Source organism: Hydractinia symbiolongicarpus, chromosome 8 (assembly GCF_029227915.1).
Source record: "Hydractinia symbiolongicarpus strain clone_291-10 chromosome 8, HSymV2.1, whole genome shotgun sequence".
Taxonomy (NCBI): domain Eukaryota; kingdom Metazoa; phylum Cnidaria; class Hydrozoa; order Anthoathecata; family Hydractiniidae; genus Hydractinia; species Hydractinia symbiolongicarpus.
In genome coordinates, this window is record NC_079882.1 from 26,574,617 (window position 1) to 26,601,682 (window position 27,066).

Consider the following 27,066-nt stretch of genomic DNA (forward strand, 5'->3'; position numbering starts at 1 on the left):
AAATAAAAACTTGGTTCGAAGTAAAGCGTTGAAAAAAAACATCAGAACCCATCGCTCTCGCCATGTGCTGACGAAGGACCGGGACTCAATTAAATTATTTTACTCGCTGCAAAATTGAAAAAGCGAGACAACTTCATTAATTATCGATAGAGTAACCAATAAATATACTGGTTATAAAAAGCAGCCTGTACCAGGATCAACCTCGCTCCCAGGTTATGACTTTGCACGCAGTTATTTTCGCGTGTTATAATCCCACTGAATTAGTGTCAACTTTGTCCCTAGGGGTCTTTTTCTCCATGTGAAAAGAATTTTTTCCCACTGTCAGAGATCTTCAGAATCAGAAAAAAAAGAGATTTTAAGCGTAACGAAAATATTTCGAAAATTACCTTTTTTTATACTTGCTGGAAATAAAATATGGAAGAAATAAAAATAAAAATTGCGTCTAAATTTCTAAAGTCGTATTACTTTTTAAGGGATTATTTACAAATATACTCAATCTCTTTTAATAATATACAATCAAACAAAAGTTATAGTTACAAAGTTTTGAAAACAATTACAAAGCGACAGCACCCATTCCTTCTTTAGCTCTTGGAATAACGCAAAATGATTCCCATTTATTCAACTGTGGGTCGTAGCACTCAACCGTGTCCGTTTCTTTGTTCACACATGCGCCACCCATCGCAAATATCTTGTCTTCTGTTGCGACTACGGCGACACTTTCGCGTCGTCTATTCATGGAAGGGATCGGTATCCAACGATTAGAGCGAGCTTCGAAAAGTTCAACAGTATTCAAATCCTCTTCATAATCACTACCGCCGATGCTATAAATTTTATTGTCTAATTCAACGGCACCGAAATATCTTCTTCTGTAACCCATCGATGCACAATTATACCATATTCCTGTGCGAGGGTCGTATCTTTCGACAGTGTTCAAAATCGATACACCGTTTTCACCACCGAGTGCGTATATTACATGATCGTGCGACACGAGCACTAATCCTTCTCGTTTACTAGACATACTTGCAACGGACAGCCATTCATCTCTTCGGAAAAATACAAACAAGGAAATGAAATGATGATGAAGGTCACCAGACCTTTTTAAAACAATAGTTCCGGTGTTTAAAAGTGTCAAAGAAAACACAAAGAGTCCTGGCAATGAGATTTGCTATAGATCTTAAAACTCAGTTTCGCACTAGCATTTTTCTAATGAGTAACGCGAAAGAAGGCCTAAGAAAGACTCATCAAGATTGGAAAAACAAACAAATGCTTACCTTGTTGGATCGTAGCGTTCCACACTGTTATATTCTGTATTCACGAAATCGCTACCGCCTCCCACATACAGCCAACCATGAAGTTCTGCCATACTAAACGCGTGACGTGGAAAGTTCATTGGTGCGATATTTTCCCACTCGTCTCTTTCCGGGTGGTAACATTCACATGCACTCAAAGCGTCTTGCCCATCGTAGCCTAAAATAATTACAAAAGTGCTACGTGTTAACAACCTCGTTTCCAGTATACAACTATGGTATGCTGAGGAGTGTCCCGTCATAGGTGTTTATACTAATAGTAAGTTTTGAATCAGTTATAATGAAAGAACGAATGAATGAATAAACTTACCACCAGATACAAATATTTTACCATCGTATGTTGCTACACCCAAACCATCCCTAGGTCGGGACATCTTTGCCATCTGCAACCATTTCGAATCATGAAACGAATAACATTCCATAGAATCGAAAACCTATGGAGTTAATTAATTTTCTAAATTTGCTAGTTTTCAACCCTGGGAATCTAATAGACGCAAATTGGCGTCGCAGGAAAGACGAAATACCGACATGCCGTCTAATGGCTAAAAACTCGTGACAACTTAACTTTGAGGTATTAAATTCTTTATACGGCAGTGCTCAAGGTAGCAGGTGGCTAGAAATCAGAATTAAAGACGAAAAATTGTCGGGAAAAAAATGGAAATTTTGGGTTATTTTGAAAAGCGGTTATGGAGTCTAAGATGCTTTTCTACGACTATGATATGCGTTCAAGAGTTTGAGATTAGTTAATTTGTATTTTATGTGTTGAACACAAAGGAGTTGCGTCATGATAGGCGTACCTGACTCCGAGTCTCTCCACCAATCAAATATATCCGCGAATCAGTCTTTAACAGCCTCGGGTTTACATTAAACTGGGACATTTCCTCTCTATAGCTCGGGAGAAGTTGATATGTTTTAGCGTCGTTTACAAATTGTAAACATCTTTGATCTTCTTGAACGTAGGGATGCCTTTCTAAGTGTTCAACTGAAAAAAAAAGATTTTTACCGTAAATATAAATTATATCAGAAATTTACAACATGTCGTCGAATAATTGGAGAGCACAAGGTAAAACACAAAATATCTCATCAAAATCTTTTTGCTTGAATTTTTAGAAATACTTAATCAGGAATTTTCGAGTCGTTTTTAAGTACCTTGTAAGAATCTGGCTGCTCAGGGTTGTTGTATAATGACAACCTTTTTGTACTTAACTAGAGGAGGATTAGAGGGTCATATTGTATCTATTTTTTAGGCCATATTAAAAACCAACATCGAAACGCAAACACCGACCTAAATCTCAAGACCCGCTGTGTCTTTTTGCATATCAGACGGCGAGATAAGCGCAGCACCGATGAGAGTCAAAACGTCCTGGAAACGAGGTTGTGCAAACACTACAATGTCTTACAGAAATTTATAAATGTCTCTATTTATAATCCTTAATTCTTAAGACCTTTATGTTCTTCGAAAAGAAGATTTTAACTCTCCTAATTAATTTACCTGTCATTCTATTATGACTCCTTTTTGCTGTATCTTTCTCTGTTTTTAAGGGAGGAGGGGGAAGTTGGGGTGAAGTTGTTGGGGTTTAAAGCGTCCATTTTATGTGTATTTCATTGATGAGCCATTTAACTGCATTGTATCTACGCTTAACGTTTTTAAAATATCAATTTTGAAACTCAGAGATTTGGTTATATCTCTTATCTATCCATTAAATTCACCCTCTTTCCTCATCTAAGTCAGGCATGCTAATTGCGGATGTAAAACTTTCTGTGTCTGGTCATTATATCTATCTGGTCGTTTAGTTAATGGTCATTATACAAGAGATAAATTTTTTTTACATCTCTCTAATTACTTATGAAGTCTTTTTATTAATAGCTATAAAAATAAAAGGAAAAAACACAAGAACGTTTTACCAATTATACAAAACAAATGCTTTTCTAATTAAACTCGTGCCCAAATCTCTTTTTTCCTTTTTTGTTACAAAAATAGTCCTGGAATCGAGGTTTAGTTCTATTAATATGACGAAATATTGCGTGGAAGTAACAAAAGTATTATAAACATAGACAAAACCTCACCTAATATTTTTGGTTGTAGATTAGTCACTCTCACCATACCCAGCAATTCTGTAAAATACTTTTTTCTAGATTTTTCATCGTGTTTAACCCATGCTACGGCAGCATCAAATACATCCTTTTCAGATATTACTTCTATAGCATCATTGGCGAGTAAACTCTTTAATTGTTCGACTGGTATCTCTAAAAACTCATCGCTTTCGATAACCTCGCGAAAATGAGTTTTACTGAAATCATCTGCGCTCTCTTTCAAACTATAACACGTGTGTAAGTCTGCAAAATTTGAGATGTTTAAACAGTTATGTGCGTCCAACTTGGTTTGAAGATAATTGCTGCAGCATTGCTTGATACCCTCAAACTGCAACATATTCGCTGCAGATAAAAGTTCCAATGCATTCTGGGTATCTACTTTGACTGACGCAGTGTAGCAAAATTCAACTAACGATTTTAAAACAGTGTAACTTATTCCTTTTATATGCACTTGATCTTTCGTGGACTCGATTAATTTACCAAGAAACATACCTAAACAGGGACACATTTAGAACAAAAATACATCCCTACAGTGGGAGAAAACTTCAAAACAAATTCTTAAAGAACGCTCTAAGCACAAGGCCAAACCATTAAATGTGGCGTTACAAATCTTGTTTTAAGAGTCTTTGGCCTAGAATCGATTATAACAAAGCTTATATAAAAATAATGCCCTGGAAACGAGGTTGCTGTTATTGCCATGGTCAAACTCTCATTTACCAGCACCCGCGTTATCGAAGCATAGGAACAGAGTGTTACTTAATTTATCATGCACGAATGTACATGTCACAGCATATATGACATCTTTCGTTCGTTGTCGATGGTGACAGATAATTTTGAAAACCACAACAGTTGCAAGATGTTTAAATTTTTAATGATGTTTTAAAATTAATTTATGACGCGTGCTATATTTGTCTCGTTAATTTCGTTGAACACAGTAAATTGGCGAATCATTTGTTTAAAAACCACAAAAATGTAGTGGCACCAATCTCGTTCCCAGGACTTATTCGTTTTCTAGCGTGTGTACGGTGCAAGTCCTGGGGTCGAGGATGTAGCACATGGTATTATTACGAAAAACAGAGCGCTGTCGTAACAAAAATAAAATAAATGAAAACACACAAATGAATGAAAAAATAGAAAAATAGGTAAACATGAATATAATAAAATGTCGAGATCCAAACTATAATATGATAAAAGTAGGATATAATTCTAGTTTCGCGCGAAATCAAAATGGAATTAGCTTCAAACTCAGAGCGAAAAGTATTTTTACCTTCGAAATAAGGACTGTTAGCTGCTAACACTGACTTATGTGTCAAAATTTCTTTGCTTTCCACCATAAGTTTTATATCGCATAGTTCTTCGTGTAAGTATAACTCTTGAAGTTTTTTTAAAAAGTTATTCCCGTGAAAAGGATCCGTATAGACGAAAGCTTCGTCGCACATGACTTCCTCAGGAACAGCGTCTGACTTCACCCTTCGATCTCTCATAATAAGATGAAAAATTATTTTTAAAATTTATATTCAAGAATATATTTATATTTACACAAAGTTTAAATATTAAACGAGTTTCTTCTTCGTGTATTCGTCACAAGCAAAATTCAACGCGGTTTAAATGTTTAATAATCACGTGGCTAGTTTTGTTTACGTTTTCTTGATTTTTCCAAAAGGTGAACAGTTAAAAAAACAGATTTATTAATTAATGTACAATAGAATTGCATCAATTTAATTTTAATTTCCTTCCGACATCAACATCATTCATTGAATGTAAACAAAAATATATGCCCGTTTCCGCAACAAACTCGTTCCCAGGTATCAATAAATTGCTGGGGGTTGAGAACCGTTTCGTTATTCAAGCATAGCAATCACATGGTTGGCAAAACATTTTTTGTCACGTTACGCTGATAATATATACCCATTTTTACATAAAGGGCATTTTTACCCTAAGAAACTTTGACATTGAACTGCAACAAGAAAAAAAACCACAAACTGCCTTAAGGAACTGGGAGGCTACCTGGTCTATTTTTTAAACATACATAATGATTTTTTGATGATACTCACGAAATTTTACTTCAAATCGACAATCTAATAAAAGTAAACAAAGGTATTAGCGAGACACCTAGTCTATTAACTATTTTTAGCGTTCTATTGTGTTTCTGTAATCTTGGACGAAGCTGAACTTAGACAAAAATATAAAAAGAAAAATCTTTAAACGTAAAATATCTTCAGGACGAAAAAAGATTTTTCAATGATTCGGAAAAACTTGTAAATAATCTTTTTTACATCAGGTAAACATCATTAATCACTCCAATTGACTTTAACAAAAAAAACAACCAGTAAATCAGTTGATTCTTATAGAGTTTGCATTCTTGACACACACAAAAACACACACCATGAAGAGACGTTAAATTAGATTTTATTGAAAAATACAGTTTTAGTAGAAAAATACAAATTTATGATTATAAATAATAATAATAATAATCACATAATTCCATGATATATACACAGCTACAAAAGTTATACTTTTAGGTCTAAATATAATCAAAATTTGAAAAAAAAGATAATGCTTGAAGCGAACGTAAAAGACTGTAGAAGGGGAATTTCATTTAGTGAAATGATTTCTGAAGTAGGAGTTAAGCATAACGGTCGCAGTTGTCGGAAATTATATTAGGTTCGCTTAGCGTAAAAAAACTGAATAAGAAAATTGAATAGGTTTGTAGTGTTTTAACCTTATTAACATTTGATTTCATTCGAGTAAGATGGCTTCGAACCACAAAAACAGGAACTTAGACACATGACTCAAAAATATATTTAACATTAACTATATATAATAAAACATAACAAAAACATCAACGAAATTCATGAGGTCGAAAATTATGACATTCTTCATCTGGGTTGTAATTTAGGGTGTACGGAAACGACAACGGCCTAGGTTTAGGCCGTCGTAGCGGCGTACCAAAATCACTATCTTCGTCACTATCTGATGACTGCACGTGTTCGTCGTCCGATAAACTTTTTCGCGAGCCGCGTGAATGTTTTGGATTGGAAGTCACATTATTATTAGTTATCTCTTCGAACGGGTTGTTCTTTTCTTTCTCTGGACTTAAATTTCTTTGAGAGATATACGATGCATTTTTTCGAAGGTCCTGAAAGCAAAACAATGAATTTCTTAATTCTTAACATAGAAAATAAACTTGTTTGTTCATGACCGCTTGTGGTGTTGGTTTTTAGCAGAAAACAAAATAAACACTTTAAAATTTAAAAGCAACGAAAATTTTTTTGTATTTTATTTGATCAATCAGTATTCTTCGTTTAATTTCTTTCTTTTGATCTTGTTTAAATAAATGTCCGACGAAAACACATGTTATATATATTTAAGATTTTAATACAAATCTTTCTGTCTGCATTATTGTTGTTTTTTAATTAACTGTTTTTTTTAACAAAATAGTCTCTCAACATTTTACGTGAAAACAGCGGTTTTAAACGATAACTTTTAACTGGCAATGGTTGTTTGTTTTACACGACCTACAAAACTTAAATTTGATTTTAAGTTTAGTATATTTCAGTCAGTCAAGTGACACAAAGGTCAACATACGCATGACACTAATATAACCGCGATACATAACTAGTCGCTTCCTATATACACTACCACACTAATCTCATACCATATACGCATGGTAGGCGAAGCGAGGTGATTGATATTGACAAATGCTCAATAACCAGGCTGCGCGTTTAAGTTTGGATTGTTACCGCGTTGAGCATTCTGACAAATGCTCTATAGGATTAAAGGTGGTGGTGAAGATCAGTTATGTTACTTTGACTAGGGACTTGGATTTAGCACAATGCGTAGGCCTGTTGAACATTTATGCACATTACACCTATGTTACAACGGTTGGACATTCATCTTTTCTATCACCTGAAGCAATGCTTACGATTGCGTAATGATTATCTAAGATGTCATAGCAAACATCAAAACGTAATTTACGATTTTAGATTAAGCAATTTTAATGAAAATTTAGTGTAGTTTTACATGATATCAAACAAATTAGCGTTATATTTTAACACATCCAAAAACGTGTTAATTTTTTTACGAGACGTTGTTCCAGCAACGTGCTTTAAAGGGTTTGTTATTAGTATGATTTTAGCATCAAGCCATAATTACACATTTTTACCAATGGATATGAAAATGAACACTTTATATATTTTAATTGAAAATTTATAAGTTCTTCGGAAGAACAAATTTTAAAATTTATTATAAAGAAATAAATTTACGCCTCGATAATTTACCATTACTACCCGTTAAATTAACGATATTACACGATAAGATGATAATGTTATCATGTTAAGTGTCAAAACGTATTTCATCTCATCGATAGATATTCGGTCTCGCTGAACCGGTCTGTCTCTTCTTTTACAACATCATTTAACAAGTCACTATTATTTCTACTGTTGTTCGCACCACTAGCCCGATGTGAACCGATTGAATCGGATGATGAATCGGATGATTTCTCTTCAGTTTTTGTTAGAATTTTTATCTCTTGCGCAAGGTTTTTTACTTTGGTTAATAATAAAGTTCTTTTGACTTGTTGTTCGGATTCCGTATCCATGTCTAACGACACGGTTGTTTTTGTTTTTGTTTCTTTATCAACAGTCTTTCCATCAGGAAATGTTATATTTTTTCGTTTGTTGACCTCAGTCGTAATTCGGATACTGCTTCCGAACTCACTCGAACTTTTTCGAGGTGTACTTGTCTTTTCAAACGACTTTCTAGGCGATAAAGGGGATGTTATACGGCTATGATGAGGCACATTCGATGGGTTCCAAGGAGGTAAAGGTTTGTCGTGTATTGGCGTCTTTCGACTTGCTGGGCTTTTATTTCTTGACGGTGTTGAAATCTTGCCTCTTTTGGTAGGATATGATAGTTTTGGTGAGTGAGTGTGCGACAGATCTCGTGAAGAAGAACGAACAGGCGATATGTGTGAAGATGAGTCACAGCGCGAAGTTGGTGCTTTGTGAGCAGGAGATCGTCCCGAACGAGTTGTAGATGTTTTTCGAGTTGGCGATCGATCGCTTCTGCAACTAGAGACACTGTTTGAACGACTACTTAGAGAAGGTTGTCTTGATGATCTAGGCGGCGAGGCACACCGTGGAGAAGATAAATTACCGGATGTAAATTTCGAAGTTTTTCTTGCACGCTGATTGCAAATATTTTTCTTTTCGTCTTCGAAGGTAGGTGGGAAGTTTTGTAGTGACGGAACAGATCGTCTAACATCTTTTGTGCAATTTAACTCAGGAGTTTGGTCATTAAGTGGGTCGTCTAAAATTAGACTTGTCGGCCTTTGTTTTCGTGCAACGCTGTTAGGCGTCAGTGCTTTGCCTCCTCTGCTCGAGTGGACATTGTGCTTACGCGGAGTTACCTGCTCATTTACAGATGTTAAGCCGTTGGAATTTAAAAAGTCATCGATATCCTTGGTAGTCGTTGTAGTTTCAACCATACTACGAGGTCGAGGCTTCGCAGTTTTTTTCCGTAACTTGACGCCATTAGACGCAACACCATCAGCGTCACCCAAAACTTTATCACATGGTTTTGCTTTACAAAGCTTCTTTTCCACTGCCGGGCTTTTTGTCACAGGTGTTGACGCTCGACGCTGCGAAGTGATACTATCTTTCGGCGTGCTTTTACTTTTGCTAGGTGAGCTGATTTGTCTAATCAATTTTTTGGCACGAGCTGACTGTGCACTCGAAGGTCTCTGAGTAACACTTTGGCTTTCACTCTCTTCTCGAAGGTCTATCACAGACATTGGCCTGAACTTTACATGTTTATTTTGTGATGAGGCGGTTTTTTCTTGCGCTGGGCGCCTAGGTATAGCTGGGCTGTTAATTGCTGTCTTTTTTATATGAAGTGGTGACGATTTTGAGGCGCGATTCGCTCGAATTAAAGCTCGTTGTATCGCTTCTTCACGCTTGAGGAAGCCTTTTTTTAGCGAATAGTCAGGAGGTTGTGATGATGTATTGGTTTGGTTGTGGGATATACTTCTGTTCACTCCACGTCGTTTAATTGGAGTAGTGATCGACTTTCGAATTTCTGCGATATGCGAACCAGCTTGAGGTTTTGGACGCGGTATACGACTTATGTTAGGCGAAGATTTGTTAGTTAGTTTGTGTTCGATTAATTGTGGCTTCGAAGTTGAGTTTAAGTTTTCGTTTAGTTTAGTTTTAGATCGGACAAGGTGAAGTAAAGAAATTACCGCTTGGATAGCTAGTGCTATTCCACGTAAACGTTTCCTGTTTTTCACATTAGCTTCTTCTGCTTCAGAGAGTTCGCGATGAATCTTCTCAACAGGTTCGGTCCATTTCTACAAATACAAAACAAAACAAAACATTAATACGTAACCACAAATGTAGACTACATGATTACATGTGCGTTCATTTAAATTCATTTTGATTTGTTATCAAAAGTAAGGCCTACTTTTATCCAGAAATGCTGCAACACTTCAGACGCATCAAATCTTTCGCTAGCATCCACAACTAGTAGTCTGTCAATCAAATCCTAAAAATGACAAAAATAACACACTAAAGTTTTTCGTTTCACAACATTAAACTTGCATCATAACGAACTGCAAACATCAAAACCCCTTCTTTAGTTATTAGTTGTTTTATTAAACAAATATTTTTACAGGATAGTTCCTTAAAAATACACTGTTGTCCTGCAAGTCTTGAATGCCTTACCCTAGGTGATTCACTGACATCGTCCCAGAATGGAGACAGGTATTCAAAATCGCCTCTTAATATTTTATCAAACAGTTCTTCCTGATCGTGGTTGACACTGGAATAAAAATCGACAAGTGCATTAAAAATAAAAAATGTTACAGATGTGAGTGACATTGCAGAAACTAGAAGCCTACCTTCGGAAAGGAGGAAAGCCACAAAGCAAGATATAGCAAATCACTCCAATGGCCCACACGTCCACTTTTAAGCCATAACTAAAAAACAGAGAATATAATATAATGTAATGTTTACATCAGAAGATTCTTCATCCACTCCACCATCAACAAGAGTTTAGCACTTGTTTCTCATATTAGCAGTATATGCTGTTACTAAGTCGAACATTCGTACCCAGACTCATCTAAAATTTCAGGAGCAACATAGGTGGGCGTGCCACATACAAGAAACATGGGTGATTTTACTTCGATAGACAAACCGAAATCCGCTAACTTTATTGATTTCCGTCCATCATTCCTATTGACAACCTACAAGTAAAAAACAGTATAAATATTATCAGAAGGTTACCGCATTTAATGTAAATATCTACACCAAACTGCACTTACTAAGAGATTCTCAGGTTTAATGTCACGATGAACAATGTTTAACATATGTAAGTACTGGACAGCTGAGGCGAGATCACGAATCATGTATGCTGATTCAGGTTCAGAGAATCGTGTGTTAGCTACAATTGCATCAAACAGATCACCACCCTACAAGTGAAGAGAAAGAAATTCACTAGTGAAGAAGAAGGGTTGACAAAATGGTAGACATGGTAGACTTCGACCCAAGCCTCCTATACACTACAATCAACAGGTTCAACATACTGCAACGAGTTCCATCACGAGGTATATCTCTTTCGGAGTTTCAAACTCTTCATGTAACCTGACAATATTTGGATGTGTGATTTTTCGTAAGATGAGAATTTCATTCTCAATCATATGTTCCTAAATTAAAAAATACAAGGATGATTACACTGAAAATAATGCAAAAGAGTAGAATAGTATAGAAGGATACTTTAGTGTGTGTGACCAACCTTTCCTTTGACTTTCGATTTATTGATGATTTTTAAAGCATACGGTTTTTGTGTTTTTCTACAATAAAGAATAAATTAAAAATAAAACAAGGCAAACACGAGTCTATAAGTAAAATAAATAAAATTCTACCGCACCTGTTTCGACATTCTCGAACAATGGCGAAGTTTCCATCACCGATTATTCTTCCTATCTTATAAGCACTGTGTACGGAGTGTTTATCTTTCTTTATGCCAAACATCGAGTACACATCGTATTCACAGTCTGAAACGAAATGAACATTGAATTTTTATTAAAAATATGTCATAGATTATTCGTGAACTTAATAAACCACTTCAATAAAACTACATTGTCTGTATTACATCAATGTAATTAGAACCCTTTCAACAACAATTACTGACAATAACAAAAGAAAACCGCTTCTTAAATGATCATGGCTGTCATACCTTAACACCGGATATGGGATGTAATTGTTATGAAAAGGTTAAGACCGGCATTATATTTAAAAGTTATACACATGACTTATATATCATTTAAAAGTTTAAAAATTAAGCTCTAGACAAAAAATGTTTTAATTTAAGAGTATATTAATTTTAAAATATTTAAAAAGTCTGATATCTTACTCTGTAATAGTGCTCTGGCATCGGTAAGGTTACCACCGCTGATATTGCGATCTTCTGAATGATAGTTTGACGCCATCTTGTTATGTTGTCAAAACATCAAATGTTCAATACGAGGCTTGTTTAAATGTGAGGCTTGTATACCTCATATTCAGTATGAATATTTACTGCAGTATATTTTTTTGCCTCAACAAAATAAAAAAAATTCTGTTTTTTTTTACAAGTATATAAAGCAAGTTTTTTCTTCTACACCTTCACTTTTTTTTTATTAATTTTTTTTCTTTCTTTTATAGATAAAAAACACCTTTCTAGTTGTAAATAATGCATTATTTTGAATGTTGTAAAACCGAATGAATGGCGTTTGTTTCAAATTTTTATAATGAGATGTAAATAATTTATCAGATAGAGAAATTTTCAAACTATCAAAATATTGAACAGCAAACAAAAAAATCGTCTGTCCTCATCAATACTGCACACACCTATTTTGGCTGGGATGTTTCTGTGTACCTTAAAGATACTTTCTTGGTGCGTAGGCTCTGTATTAAATAATAAATCTACTAAATTCTCGAATTAGCAATTAAATAAATTAATTAAATAGCACTGTTTCTTATTAGAATTTATGTATGTATTGGACTCACAAACGCAAATATGTGTAAAAAAGACAGACAGATTATTTGCCTTAATAGTCCCGTCTTCAATCAGGAAGTTGCGCCATTAAGTATAAATTATTAATGAGATGATTACTGATTATTCAACATCAGATATAAACATCATGCTCAAAATAATCATACAGAAGTTTAAAAAGTATACGGAAAATAACCACGCTTGCGAGCAATTAGAAACCTATTGGTGCTGGGTGTCTGAACTTAAGTGAGAAAATCACAAGTTTCTTTCGTCATACTCAACAAGTGTAGTCTAGAATGATACAAACTTGCTCCACGTTGTGTGCACGAGTGAAACACGTGATATAATGGTCAACCGAACACGCTGATATCACATGATTTATATGTATATTTCAAAATCTGAAAGCTTACATCCGACACATAAAGAAATTTATTAAAACATGAAGACTAATAGTTTTGAACGAAAAAGCATTTTGATGTTTTGACGTTACGTTGCCTGGAAAGGGAAGAGGTGTGCCATTAATTGCGGGGATGGTGTAGTGGTAGCGCATTCGTACGATGGCCCCTATGGCTCACTTCTCTTCTCAATAAAAACACTTCTCTTCTTAGTCAAAACAATTCTCTTCTGTATAACAACACTTCTCTTCTGTATAAGAAACTTCTCTACTTTGATACCCAAAGTTCTCTTCCGTTCGAAACACTTCTCATCCAAGTGCAAAACAATTGTCTTCCAAGTGCGAAACACTTCTCTTCCATAAGCTCGAAAATTTCCCAGACTGAATCTTGTCCTTAATATATGAATTTATCCAGATCTTGTTTATGAATAAATGGCACACCCCGGGTTCTGCGCATAGGAAGTTTTGTACCCAGTAAAGTTTGCATAAATTCTTACGGGGCATATTAACGTTTCTACAAAATTAGATTTTTCGCGGGAAAAACTTTGCGAAATTTCAAGCTATATTCTTATACGGTCCCAGAAGCGTAATACGAGATTGCTTTTTTTATCTAGTTTCCACTAACTTTGAACTTTTATAATTGTGATTCGGCGAAACTAGAACGTTTTGCGGCTTACAATTGACTCTACTTTATCCGGGAATAAACATTGATTGTGATGTCTGTTAGGAACAGAACTCGTGGTTTACAAAAACCAAGATATTTTTTTTGCAGCAATAAACATTGTGATGTTTGTTGGGAAAAGAACTCGTGGTTTTCAAAAAACAAGATATATATTTCTAAAATCCAAGCATTTTACATTGTTACAGGTGTTGTATTACATATATCTTTTGACTGCACAAATCAAGGCGATATAATAATCAATAGCTTCATGAGCTGTATCTGGCTTAAGTTTGGAGAAACCCTCCATTAGAAGAACTGTTTCCGCAAATTCAATAAATTCAGGCTCATTATCGTGATCTGGTACATATAGTTGGCTAAATTCTTCTAGCTCATTAAGATCTAAAGTTTTTTAAAAGACTCGCAACCATATAATTCTGGAACAAAGTACAATGTATCAGGACTTCCACGGGGAGCAGTAGCACCTTTGCTTGGTGCTAACAGATGTTGATTCCAACGAATCGCAAATTCATTAAGGTTCTTTCTGATCAAATCCATAAAGCAGTAGCGTACACATTCAGCAATGAGTGCATCACCAGCATCTAAAAATCCTAAGTCTGCAAGTTCTCTAAAAAATAACCTCCACCAACTTGGTCTGTCTTTTGAAAGTTGTGACCAAAAAGATTCGATTCTTTGATTAGCTGTTGATGTACCAACAATAAAACTGCCAGTGCCAACATATTCGTCATTATGCTGAGATCTTAATGCAATCTCAACAGCTTCCAAAATACAGTTTTCAGTACCATCATCAGACCTTATTCTTGTTGAAAAAATATGTCACATGGCGAGGAGACTGGTCCCGTGTAATAAACCTCACAAAAGGTTAAACTACGGACCAATGATGTAAAATTGCGGACCAGATTTTAGAATTCAAGTTGTAAAGAGCCACATGCAGAGAAGTGTTAAGTGCAGAAGAGAAGTGTCAAAATACAGAAGAGAAGTGTTTCGTTATATGGAAGAGAAGTGTCAAAATACTGAAGAGAAGTATCAAAATACTGAAGAGAAGTGTCAAAATACAGAAGAGAAATGTTTCGTTGTATAGAAGAGAAGTGATTTTGATTTGGAAGAGAAGTGAGCCATAGGGGCCATCGTACATTCGGATTGTAATTATAAGATTTCAAGTTCGAGTCCCCACTCAGGCGCACTTTAAACATAGGTTGTCACCGCATTTGGCGCCATCTACTGACCGCGAACTGGCTGATGTAGCAGGCAAGCAAGTTAGGACAATGATATATGCATCTCTGGCAGTAATGTAACATAGTTACAGTCGGAGGGGAGAAAGAGCCAGCCGTTAGGATGGAATCCCTAAGGATGTTAAATTTTCCGTTACTTACTTACTAGGGACCTTACGAGCACGGGACAGGAACGAAGACGCAGACCAAGAAAACTGAAACGAGATATACGGCGCATGCGTCTAATGATATCTCTGTACTTCTTCGTTCTTTCGCTTTCATACTGGACGAAAAAACAAGCTTTATTCGTAGCAGAAAAGGTATCCATAATATTCCTATTTAAATCCATAAAAGAATTGTATTTTCTCATTTTCCCAGTATAATGCGCATATATCTTCTCGATTTACATCAAGAATTCTTAATTTGTTTTTAAAAGATGTGTTCTTCAACATCAACCTGCATGACAGGGGAAGCCAAAAGGTAAGCAAAAATATATTCTTTCTCGCGTCAAAAAATGGACTGGACATATCAACATGATATAGTGCTATGCAGGGAAGTTGTAACTCATGATGTGTATCAATTCAAACAAGGGTCACACGAAAGAGGAAATTGTCTCAACAAAATTTGTGTCACTTTGAATGCTGTAAAAATGGGTCAAATTAGGTCAGTATCTCTAAATGATCGATTGGAAAAAATTACTAGCTTAAATTGGGGCAAAAAAAATGAAGAAGAAAAAACGACAAAAATAGAAGTCGAAACTCTTTGTTTCGACTTCTATTTTTAAAATTAAGTTGAGCTATCGAAGACAAGAAGCTTATGAAAAACAAACACATAACCTATTTTAACAGTCACAGCTACAATCACAAGCTTTATTACTACTGATGAGCAAGCTAGCGGATAAAAAGTGAATTCAACTGGTATGGACATTTCAGTTTTGACTGACTCTTGTATACATTTTTTGTTAATAACAAAATACATTCATATTCCTGAGTATGTTCTGTGCATTGATGTTGCTGTTTTTTAATTTTAGAAAAATATTCCTTAAGAGTTGGTTGTTTCATGTTAAAAAAATGTGACGTGGCATTGCCATACAAACAAGTGTGGGCGTTACCTAAAGTAGCAGAAACTCTAAACAACTGGGTTTATTCAGTGAAATGGCATAACATCCAGTGCTAAATAACTAAAACTGTTCCGAAAGGTACATTTAGTTAAATCAGTTAAAAAGAAATATACTTTCTTAAATACTAATTTCAAATGAGATAGCTGTTTTGAAGAAGTAGATAATACGGAAGGATGAAGTTTGCGATTTAGCAAACCAGTCAATGAATACTCCATCAATACTGCACGGTAAGTACTACTCTACCACTCAATCTGTACTATATGATTGGTGAGGGCACGATAAGCGGCGATTGCAGTAAGGGTAATAGCTACCCTTACGATGGTTTGTGATTAGTTGTACACCCTCCCACAATGTTTTGACCAGAACCACGTGTTTGTGAATTGTTCTTATTTTTCTTATATTTTGAGCATTTTTCTGTTATTATTTTACAGTACGAGTGGTAAAAAAACGAGAGAGGTGCTTTTTCTATCACAACTAATTCTGCATAATTTCTTGGGAGATGAGTTGGTTTTTTAGAAAAAAAAATAAGTACAACTTTAACTTGTGAATGACTTACTTCATTCGATGACAAAGAGGTTTCTCAAATCAACCCAGATTCAAATCAAACAAATCAACGCAGCACACAAAATCACAAACATCTTCTGTTTTCATTCCACAAAAATGATTCGAATTTGTTGTGTTCGAAAGTTACAAATCGAACGAATTCTAATTTCAAAAGAATTAATAGAACATGGTGACTTGGAGCAAAATGTTGGGAGAAAGGCTTCCAAATTCTAAAGAAAATAAGATCGTCCCTACGCTGTTAAGATAGGCGCCTATTAACATCATCTATTTTATTCATTTTTCAATTTTAGTTTATCTGATTAGATAAAGCATTGTAAAAGACACAATTTTGCAAAATTTGAATGGAATCGAGCTAGTCTATTTGATTTTATAAGTGTTTTTAAAAGAAAAATCGACGCTTTAATAATCTGGTCTGCAAATTACACACAAGCACGAAAATTTGGGACACTAAAAACTTCAGACCATGCCTAATAACGTCATGTATGTTTTAATTTGTCCGATTGACTGACATAATTGACCCCCCCTGGCACCCGGACTAAAAGGTTTCTTTAAAGATTTTCGCAAGAAACAACTTTCGCAAATAACCACTTCATTGATTAACGATTATTACACAAAAAATTAAACAAGAATGAGAGGGATATAAAGGAATCTTTTCCATCCCATAAAAAGAAATTACAAATTAAGAAAAAAACGCGAGCATCTACTTTTGTAAATAGCCTATTTCAACATATTTTCAAGGAATCCATTTTTGCTATAACCACAGCATTGTCCACCTTACTTCATACATAATCGATCCTAATACAAGGGGGGAAACATATTCAGTAATTTTCAAATAAGAATACGACACATTAATTATACAGTAGACATCCGTTAATTCAAATAACACGCAAGGAATTAAATTATTTGTTCGAATTAACGAATGTTCGGATTATCAGAAGTTTAGAAAAAACAAGAATTTTAATAAACGTTTAAAGGTTTTATGCTAACATAACTTTTTTACAACTTTAGTACAATTTTTTATAAAAATATTTTAACGTTGTTTGCTTGGCGATGGGCAAGGCCTCCGAATTCCTTGTAAACTTAATTTTATTGGAAATGCCAATTTAATTGATAAATTGAAAGACATTTTGCCACCATTGATGCAATAAAAATGAATAAAAATGAAAACGTTTTTTTTATTTAGATCGATATTTCGAATTAACGAGCATAATGCAGCCTCGGGACTAAAAAATTGTTCATATTATTAGCGAAATGTTCGAATTAGCGGAGTTCGAATTAAGCAACTCAAAATGTAAGACTTTATTAAACCAAACTCAAGGGACTTAGCAATTTGTTGGAAATAACGGAAAGTTCGAATTAAGCGGCATTCGAAATAACGGACGTATACCTATTTTTGTATTGACCTAACTACAGAGGTTGGGTGTATTTTTTTGAAATTTCAACCTTATACATTGGATTAAATGCACTCTAAATGTTAGGTCTATAGTGTGAAATTTCATATTTCGGAATAAGGAGCACATTTCTGAGTGACAACTTTGTTCCCAGTATTTAAAGAGTTTAGGTACGAAGTTTAAGGTTTGTAACAATGCAATTATTCATTTGAAACTTCGTTTGTTCGCTTGTTAGTTCCTCGCAGGCAAAATAGTGAATACAGCTTATTGGCGACGTGGCTTTTAACACTTGCACAAAAATCTGACGACCATAAAAACAAAAAATGGTCACCTTGTCGTTGTCAAAACTGACAAAACGAAGAATATGTACACAACTGGTTAAGTGAATATGACAAATACGTTTAGGTATTAATACCGCCATTTTACAAATTTTAATTGGGTACCTTAAGTTGGTTATTTTCAAGAATACACCATGTAAAGAGGTTTTTATTTAACTTCTGAGCCAGTTACATTCGTTACGCTGCCCGAAAACCCCCGGAAATGTCAACTTGTGAAAATTAACCTTTGCCAAATTACTAGAAATGACTTATTCGCTAAAATTATCTTTGCCAAACCTTTGAAAAAACAAAAGGGCTTTTTTCGTTTTTTTCTTCCTAAATTTTTCTCTTTTAAATTTTTTTTTTTGTGGTTGATAAAATTATAGCGGGCTGGCATGAGCAAGTTCAATCCATAAAGACCATATAATTAGGTTTGAAATAAATTAAAATTGCGATAATACTAGATTTATGAAAATTTTTCGCAAAAACTTTTAAATGGTTCATTTACGAAAAAAAATATTCGCAAAAAATCTCGACATGACTGATTCCCGAAAATTAATCTTTGCGAAAATGCATTTTTTACACCCTGCGAAAATAAGCATTCGCAAAAATTAATCAGCCAGGGTAATTATTTGCAACAAGTGTTGCGCTTGTTAACTCTGATTTCTGAACGTAACAACTTCAGTTTAGTTGGTAAAAATTCTCCGTTCCTGTCCACAAAGCAAGTCAAAAAAAAATTTACTTCGCATAGGAACGAAAAACCTCTAAATCAATAGGGTTTCGTTCCGTTCTCCGTTCCTTTTCGATTTTTACCGTATTTACGAGTTAATCTGTGCGTGGCAGAAATATATCATAAAGAATGTTTAACTGAGTTGTAAAATTATAAACAAAATTATAATTAATGGCGATTACAAAAAAGTTTCTGAATTTATAGCTACAAATTTAACAAAATAAAAATTTAGGAAATTTAGAGCTTTTATTTTATTAAAATATTATTCTTTTAAAAAAACTATTGCAAAAGGCAACATACGCCATCTTCGTCTTCGTCATAGTAACGCTTCTTTTTAGCGAGGCGTGATTCAAAGTATTGTCTTTCTTCTTCCGAACTGTAACTCATACTGTCACTGTACTCCATGTATTGATATTCTTTCAGTTTATATTTTTCATCGTGTTTCATGAACGGATCATCCAGCATACTCTCATTGTTGTACGTATTATATCCACTTTCGTCAGTTTCTTTTGTTTTGGTAAAATTCTTTACACTACCATCTTTACTGTTTGCTTCTTCCAAACTATCTGGTGAATGCACGGTCGATTCATTATTCGTTCTGGGTGCAGCAATATTTTTATTCTCAGTTTTAGGTGGGCTAGTACAAGATTCGCAGGTTTTCTTTGTATCTGCTGACGCAGAATGTTTAGCCAAATTGTTCACCATAGTTTTTTCTAGATTTTCTAAAGCCTCTTGTAATTGCCGTACTAATAGACGCAATTCTCGATTCTCCTGTTCTATTTGTAATCGAGAAAACCTTTCCTGTAAGTCTTCACCATTTATATTGGCTAAATCCGACTCTGGTAGACTAAGTGTTCTATGCAGTCGACTTTTTGAAGACGATCTGCTGGGAGAGTTACCCTCGTATTGGCTAGCATTTTTTGCACTACTCTTAACATTTCCTCTAGGTGTTGAATGACCTAAGTTATTACCATCTGCGAAGGAGGCTCTACTCTGGTTTAAGGAAGAGAAACCAGATTTAGTCCCTGATGAGTAGACTGACTCAAAGTCACTCAACCATACAGTATTATAAATGTCCATGGACTGAAAAGCTTTTGTGCGACCTTTTCTTCCTTTTTTTGCCCTGGCTAAAATGAAATTTATGAACAAGATATGTTAAAATTGTTTGTGTTTAAGATGGTTCAAACTCAAGCTTTTCAAAATGTTTGCATGTGATGTTCACGACTTTCATTTTAGCCAGGACATATCAGGTAATGTGAACCCCGTTGTTTATTGATTAAAGAAAACAAAAACAGTTTGCTTTTTAAAAAATTAAAATTTATTGATAAATCAGTTTTACATGTCTAATATTTATGTCTACGTTTTTTAGTTTGATAATAACAATCTCATTTAAATTTAGTTTTTTATCTAATTTTAATTGTTTAGGGAAAAAAAATCTTGGTCCATTAAATTCACGGTGTTAGTGGATGGATCATTTTTTCGTCTCCTACAATACAGAATGAGAAACTTTGTTACTTTTAGCTGTGCTTTTAGTATTGTCTGTCGAAAAATTGCCGTCAATTTTTTGTCGAAAGTCATTTCGTCGCTCAGTCGTGCAAACATTTTGAAATGCTAGGTTCAAGTGCGAATGTGAATGACAGGTGTGTAATGTGCAGAGATGTACGTGAGTACGTCATGCAAGGATAGATAATAACAGACAGACAAAGAGTTTAGCTTGTAAGAAGAATGGTACAAAGTCACATGACTAGGTGTTATGGAAACAACAAATACATGCAGTTACTGTTTAGATTTTAGTTTAGATAACTTTTAACATTTACCTCGATTAAGATTGATTTAATAGGATTTAGTTTAATTTGTTAATTCACTTATAGAACTGAATTAATTGAAACCAAGTAAACACGAGTCTTCTTAAAATAGTATCTTTGACTAATAAATTGCTTGCCGACATAATTTACAGTTTTGTAAAAGGATAAGAAATCTTACCTGAATCTGATGAGTCACTTTCAAACACTGATGTTGGATATCTAAAACGAGAGAAAAATTTTCAGCACAAATAAATTGATAACAATTTAGTGCTTATAGTATTTTTACTTAAAACATTATATAAATCAATTACAGGCGGGTTTTAAAACCATGCGTGTTTTAACTCAATTACAGAAAAAAATATTATACCACGGGTCCGCCTGTCCTTTTTATACTCTATTGCGTGCGTCTCGCTACTTGCGATACCGTTTTGCGTGACAGACAGACGTATACGGCTAATAAAATACAGATACTTTTACATTATTAATTTTTATATATCATTACTTACAATTCTTCTTTATTTTGATCAGGATTTTTCATGGATGATCCTCTTGGTCTTGTAACTATATAATCAAAAAGCATATACGTCAGTAAATTGAAATTCTTTTATTCCCACTTTAAGTTTAATTCTTAATTTCTTCCACATTATCTCTCTACTTTTCTCACCAAGTTAACACCTGCGTCCTTATACATAAAAAATGGTTAACTTGAATACCTGAAAGCATTATAAAACCCATGAAGATAAAGACACAATCGCAACGGAAAGTTTTAAAATTAAAATATTTTGACTGTCATTAGATAATTTTAAATATTAACTTAAATATTAATTTAAATATTAATTTTGAGAATTTTTGAACTTTTTCTGTCTATACTAATAGTACAGATTCCATGACCTCATTTTAAAGGAACATTGCGGTTGCCTTGAAGCTTTGCACTGGCATATGGAAATACAGTCCACGCTCGTTATCTCGAACTCCCAAGGGACCGAAAGAAAAGTTCGAGATAGCGAAAGTTCGAGATAACGAGCGTATTTCATGAAAAGTTCGAACTCAAGGGGCCGAAGAAAAAGTTCGAGATAGAGAAAGTTCGAGATAACGGAGGTTCGAGATAATGAGCGTCGACTGTATGTATCTCACCTTTTGTTATGCCACCCTAAAAAATAAAAAAAAGATAACCAGTATTTAATAACTTAAGTATTGTAATAAAAGCAGTAATATAGGGTGTCACACAGAATCTTAAGTCAAATATCCCTGATCCCCTGATATTTCCCTGATTTTATATACTTTATCCCATCCGCTCTTAATACACGTCCCCCTGCTTCTAAATTGAGAAATAATATAAGGTTATATATACTAAGAGTGAGTTTACTTTATAATACCTTAGCACTATGAACTCCATGATTTGAACGGAGATTTTTTGCAATCTTTGATACTAAAATAAATTAAGTTAAATGCATTAACAAAAAGTAATTTACCACACTGTCTAAAAGGTAGATATCATTTGGCAAACATGAAGTTGGTTACTTACTGGACATATTTTCATTTTCATCTTTGTACCTTCGTATGCTACCCCGTAGTGAGTTTGACCTCCTAACTGTCATGTTACTTGGCCTTTTCAGTTCTCGGTAAGGTGTAATTCTATAACCTAAAAAATTAATAATGGTCACAAATTTGGGAAATGCCTTTCCACATTAAGACTGTTGTTTACCGTTGCTTCTTATTTCTGAATCACAAATCCAAAAGTTTATACTAAACCATGTTTAGAATTTTACCCCTCCCCCTTTCACTGCCTTACATTTCAAAATAAAGAAATGCAATAGTTATTGTCAGTCCCTAAAATCACAAACAAATGCATGCACATATGCTCCTGTGAAGGTGAACCACACATAAGTTCAAAATATACCATCTAGAAAAATCAATGTTTCACAGTGTAAAAGATTTAAATGTCAAGGATCCCCCCTCCTTCCCTAACACTGGCTTAACGTTTAGTTTACACTTTTCAATTTGAGTCACTTCTAGCAAGACATAAGAAGATGGGAATAGCTGTTTTTATGAAATAGAATATATACTGTATATATATATTTTTTTACTAAGCAGGCATATTCTGAAAAAGCTTTTATAGCTTTCTACTTTCAATAATTTAAAGGCCTGGGTTCAAAGGAACATATACTAAGCAACAAACAACTCTACAGAAAAGTATTTTAATGAGAGACATTTTCTGAAAGTGATAGTTTAACAGAAGATACATATCTGTGAACAAGTTTCTAGTTGTTAAAAAATATAAAAGTTCCATATTTCACAAAAAATGTGTAAAAGAAAACATCTTTATAAAATTTGTGATCTAAGGAGAATATCATAGAAGGTAAAAGTGACAGTATAACATTACTTTATATACAACAGTTCTATTTGTTTTGGTATTTTTTATTATTAACAGATTTAAGAAGCATTTAAAAGCATAATAATAGTTCTATAGTTGCTTACGTCAAAGAGATTTGATAGAAATTATCTAATTAGAGGAACTTCAGAATATGTATGTTTTAATGTCCTTTACAAAAAATTAATAAATACAAATGAATCAATAAAAACATAAAAACATAAACTTACTGTTTGGATCTAACTCAATTCCATCATCAGGGAATTTTTCATTTGCAGATAATGCAATGAAAACAGTGTCATCGTCAAACAAATCTTTTAAAGTCTTAACCTGCGTGAAAAGAAGGTTTTGAAATTCAGGAAATTAACTAATTACATATAGTTTTAGCAAGGGAACAATCTAATAACAATAAATATACATAATGTCACATATTATTTAAGTATATATGCATAAATTCATGCTGTATATTTTATATTTATATTTGATAAACTCCAAACTTGATATACTCCAAATGGTTGATTGAAATAATCAGAAAACTGATATGAGAAGAGAATCAACTAGCCTAACTGGCCTAATTCAGGGTTTTTCCTGTTACTAAATCGATAACAAGTTATATATTGACAGAACATTCACCAGACTTTTTGCTTGGATGAAACAAATAATTAAAAAAACATAAAAGTACATTGCTAAGAAAGTTTTTGATTCTGGCTACAACATGAAAAGTGGTAAAAAAAATGCTTTGTTATATAATCACAGGGCATTATATAAATGGAAATTACATATTCAATTTAAATTCTTATGGTTATGATAAATCATTGTCTTGCAATTTTTAACACATTAAAATAATGTATTCAGGGTTGCTCTATTAAGGTTAATAATTGGAATATACTTTGTTAAAAAGTTAACACATTAGCAGAACTCTCAAAAGGTTTTCAATTTAATTATATGGAAATTTAGGACAATTTTTTTATTAAAAATTAGGATTTTTTTTTGGTTTTTGAAAAGATTTTGTGGTCTTTTCTTTTCTGTTAGACTTTTTTTATCTTGTTATACTGTATATATCATAGCATACTTTGGGCCAGTGAGAACAAGTATACTAATTATTGGGGAAAATTTTAAATTCTAAGAAAAAAGAAAGGAACAAAAAACTTGATGTATCATGCAGTAAACAATTAGAAACTATTACTCTTCTGATTAGGTTTTAAACTTTAAGCTTATATTGAGTATAAAAAATTATTTTGTTCATTGAACCAAAGCAACAACATGCTGAGAATGTTCAGCTATTTAAAATATTTAAAATCTTATTAATTTATGCTTTAATTGATTGCAATTCTGCAATCTGTATTTTAAGTTAAAACTTATTGTCGACAAAATCCTTTTAAATAAACAATTCACTATTATGCCCTTTATTTCATAAATATGACTAACATATAATCAATTAGATTTCTTTAAAGAAATATCAAAGATTATATATCTATATTATATATAAAATAGTGAAAACAATTGGCATATGTACTTACCGGACGGCCATCTACTGTATACAATTTATCAACCTTCCCTAAAGAGCCTTTGGCTGATAACTGATCCAACACTTGATCTAGCGATATTGCAGTTTTACTGTTCAACAATAAAGTTACTTTCTTTTGTGGTGGTTTCCCATTTCTTATAACTGTTACAAGTTTAGGTTTTATAAAATCCCTTGAACTGTCAACACGAAAAGCAATACCATTGTTTTCTATGTTATTCAAAACAGTAGGTTTGTTATATTGATTTTTTGACTTTGCTATTATAGACCAAGCATGAAGGTGCTTTCCATAACCACCTTCTATTTGTCTAAAGGTATTTGATGAAGAGCAAACATACGGAATACCATACTGAAGCTGTGAAATGTCAGTTATCATACTACTATCATCTGCGTTAAATATAAACCGTACAGCTCCTGTTGGGAGATTTAATTTCATAGAAAGTTCAGCTAGTAATGAATCAAATTCTTTATATCTTTCCATGGAAACAGCCAGCTTTAAACCACCAAAGTAGCGGTCACCATTTCTGTAAAAGCGAACCTGTTTAGCACTCATACTTTGATTTCTTCTGACAAGCGATGTCCTATTTGTATTGTAAGATCGCATTGAGCTGGACCTAGTCAGGTTCACAGGACTGCTTCTACCACTATCCATTATTGCTTCTAGTTTCAAGATGCCAGTAACTGCAAGTAGCCAGTAGATGGTTTTGTTTTTGTTTTTTAGTTAAGTGCTGTCAGTCTCATTATATGCATCTTAAAAAAAGAAACAAAGATTTAATTGGTATAGCTTGCATACATGACACGAAGTAAAGCTATTCCAAATATATATGTAATTATTAAAAAAATTAACCACAAAAATACGTTTTACTATTTTTCTAAATCAAAATTAAGCAAGTGAGCAACCAACAACTTTCATGAGTTTTGCTGCAGTATATATCAATATAATAGGTCCATGAAAACACAGCGGCATACAACTGCTTTCACTGAGAAATTTACAGATTCACTCTGCCGAAAAGATCAAATCATTAATTATGCTCAAGCTATAACCAATCGCCATTCATACGTGAAGTAAAAGTATTAATTTACAAAAACTTTCTGTATGGCACACACTGTCGCCTCTTCCCCACCATTTTCTAAGGTTTTTAAATCCGAGCATGCGCATACATTTTGTTTTGATTTTAACGAAACAAAAACACAAAACGTTTACGTCAGCAGCTTTCGGAAGGATTTTGTGACGACGTGATGATGTTAATAAAATCATTGGAAGAAAGCCATGGATTAAAAATTCTTAATTTTCCAATAAAACACTCTTTTTCTTACATTTTCAGAGCCTATTTACAGTGTTTAGGGTGAGGAAACTTTGCTATCTTTACAAAAATTGGCGTATTTTTTTACATGCTTTACATTCTCGACGCCAGAGCTCTTTGTGACTTTCGAGGTTACTTTCTCAAAAAGCTCTGGGAATGAGAATGACATGCTTACGCATTATTGGTAGGTAAATAAGCAGGACCATATAGGGTAAAATCGCTTTTTGGTGGAACAGTTTTTTCTATCTACTTTTTTTAAAAAATAGTTCGCCAATTTTACGGGTATGTTTCTTTGAATGGACTCTTTTGTCTGTTGTGCGTGCACATTTCCCACCTACAGGAATACGTGTACATATCCCTTCTTCTCAACTCAAAACCAAATGCAATTTCGTCCCAATGTACTGCCGTTTATTAATTAGTCGTAGAAACCACGGGAGATTACCTGTCACAGTTGACGAAACAATATTGCATTTGTTATTTGTAGCTTTAATATTTTGTCGTGGTTTAGCATAACCCGGTTTTTATCACCTGACTATTATGATACATACACTTTAAACCCTGAAATAGTGACCAAAATGGAAAAACCATTCTCGATTTAAAAAATCGTGTTTTTCACTTTTAGTAGAAAATAGAAGCCCTAGCAACGTAATGAAAGTTGCAAATAAAAATGCTCTACTAGTGTCTACAAGAGCAATAATTAACGATTAAAAGATATTTCTTGTTATTGTCATGAAAATTAAAAAAACAAATTCAATCGTTACTTAATTTTTTTAACAATTTTGCGAGGACTTATTTTTACCAAGTACATTAATTTTTTACGAAGATTTAATTCCGCGAATTGCACATTTTGAAATATTTTATATGGACTTCATTTCGCGAATATTAGCCAACCTCGCGATAACTGAAAAACTTAATCCACGCGAAAATTAATCCCCTTAAGGTAATCACTAAATATTTTTGTAAACACCATTCAAAAAAGTCAATACCTGCGAAAGAAATAAAAAGTCAACAATTCGTAAACTCTAAAAATCGACAGCAATTTCATTTGCACGAAGAAAACGTAAACATGAACGCTAAAACTGTCGCCAAAGCATCGTTAAAAGTGTAGTGCATTTAAAAAAAGGCTTTCCGTTCAAATATATTTGGCAACATTTTTACTAAACTTAATACCCGACCTGCAAACTTATCTACACGCGCAAATTAGTACCATTAAAAGTATTC

General features: G+C 33.7%; 2 protein-coding genes across 3 annotated transcripts; both read right to left on the reverse strand.

Moving 5' to 3' along the window:
- Window positions 1–443: 443 nt before the first annotated feature.
- On the reverse strand, window positions 444–5,016 carry LOC130654821 (kelch-like protein 20). Its single transcript, XM_057457458.1, has 6 exons — window positions 4,669–5,016; window positions 3,375–3,893; window positions 2,105–2,289; window positions 1,618–1,741; window positions 1,272–1,467; window positions 444–1,043 (listed from the first exon to the last, which is right to left on the reverse strand). The coding sequence occupies exons 1-6, from the start codon at window positions 4,883–4,885 to the stop codon at window positions 554–556; spliced, it is 1,731 nt and encodes a 576-aa protein (XP_057313441.1). The 5' UTR covers window positions 4,886–5,016; the 3' UTR covers window positions 444–553.
- Window positions 5,017–5,788: 772 nt separating this feature from the next.
- On the reverse strand, window positions 5,789–25,320 carry LOC130653949 (serine/threonine-protein kinase DCLK1-like). 2 transcript variants are annotated; one of them, XM_057456446.1, is made up of 17 exons: window positions 24,537–25,320; window positions 23,247–23,346; window positions 22,171–22,287; window positions 22,022–22,074; window positions 21,780–21,795; window positions 21,152–21,206; window positions 20,824–20,864; window positions 11,328–11,454; window positions 11,193–11,250; window positions 10,984–11,103; window positions 10,723–10,869; window positions 10,511–10,644; window positions 10,300–10,377; window positions 10,124–10,220; window positions 9,864–9,944; window positions 9,643–9,750; window positions 5,789–6,540 (listed from the first exon to the last, which is right to left on the reverse strand). In XM_057456446.1, the coding sequence occupies exons 1-17, from the start codon at window positions 25,191–25,193 to the stop codon at window positions 6,244–6,246; spliced, it is 2,286 nt and encodes a 761-aa protein (XP_057312429.1). In that variant the 5' UTR covers window positions 25,194–25,320; the 3' UTR covers window positions 5,789–6,243. The 2 variants fall into 2 exon arrangements, with proteins under 2 accessions (XP_057312429.1, XP_057312428.1); XM_057456445.1 differs by lacking the exon at window positions 5,789–6,540 and having other exon boundaries at window positions 7,576–9,750.
- Between the last annotated feature and the right edge of the window lie 1,746 nt (window positions 25,321–27,066).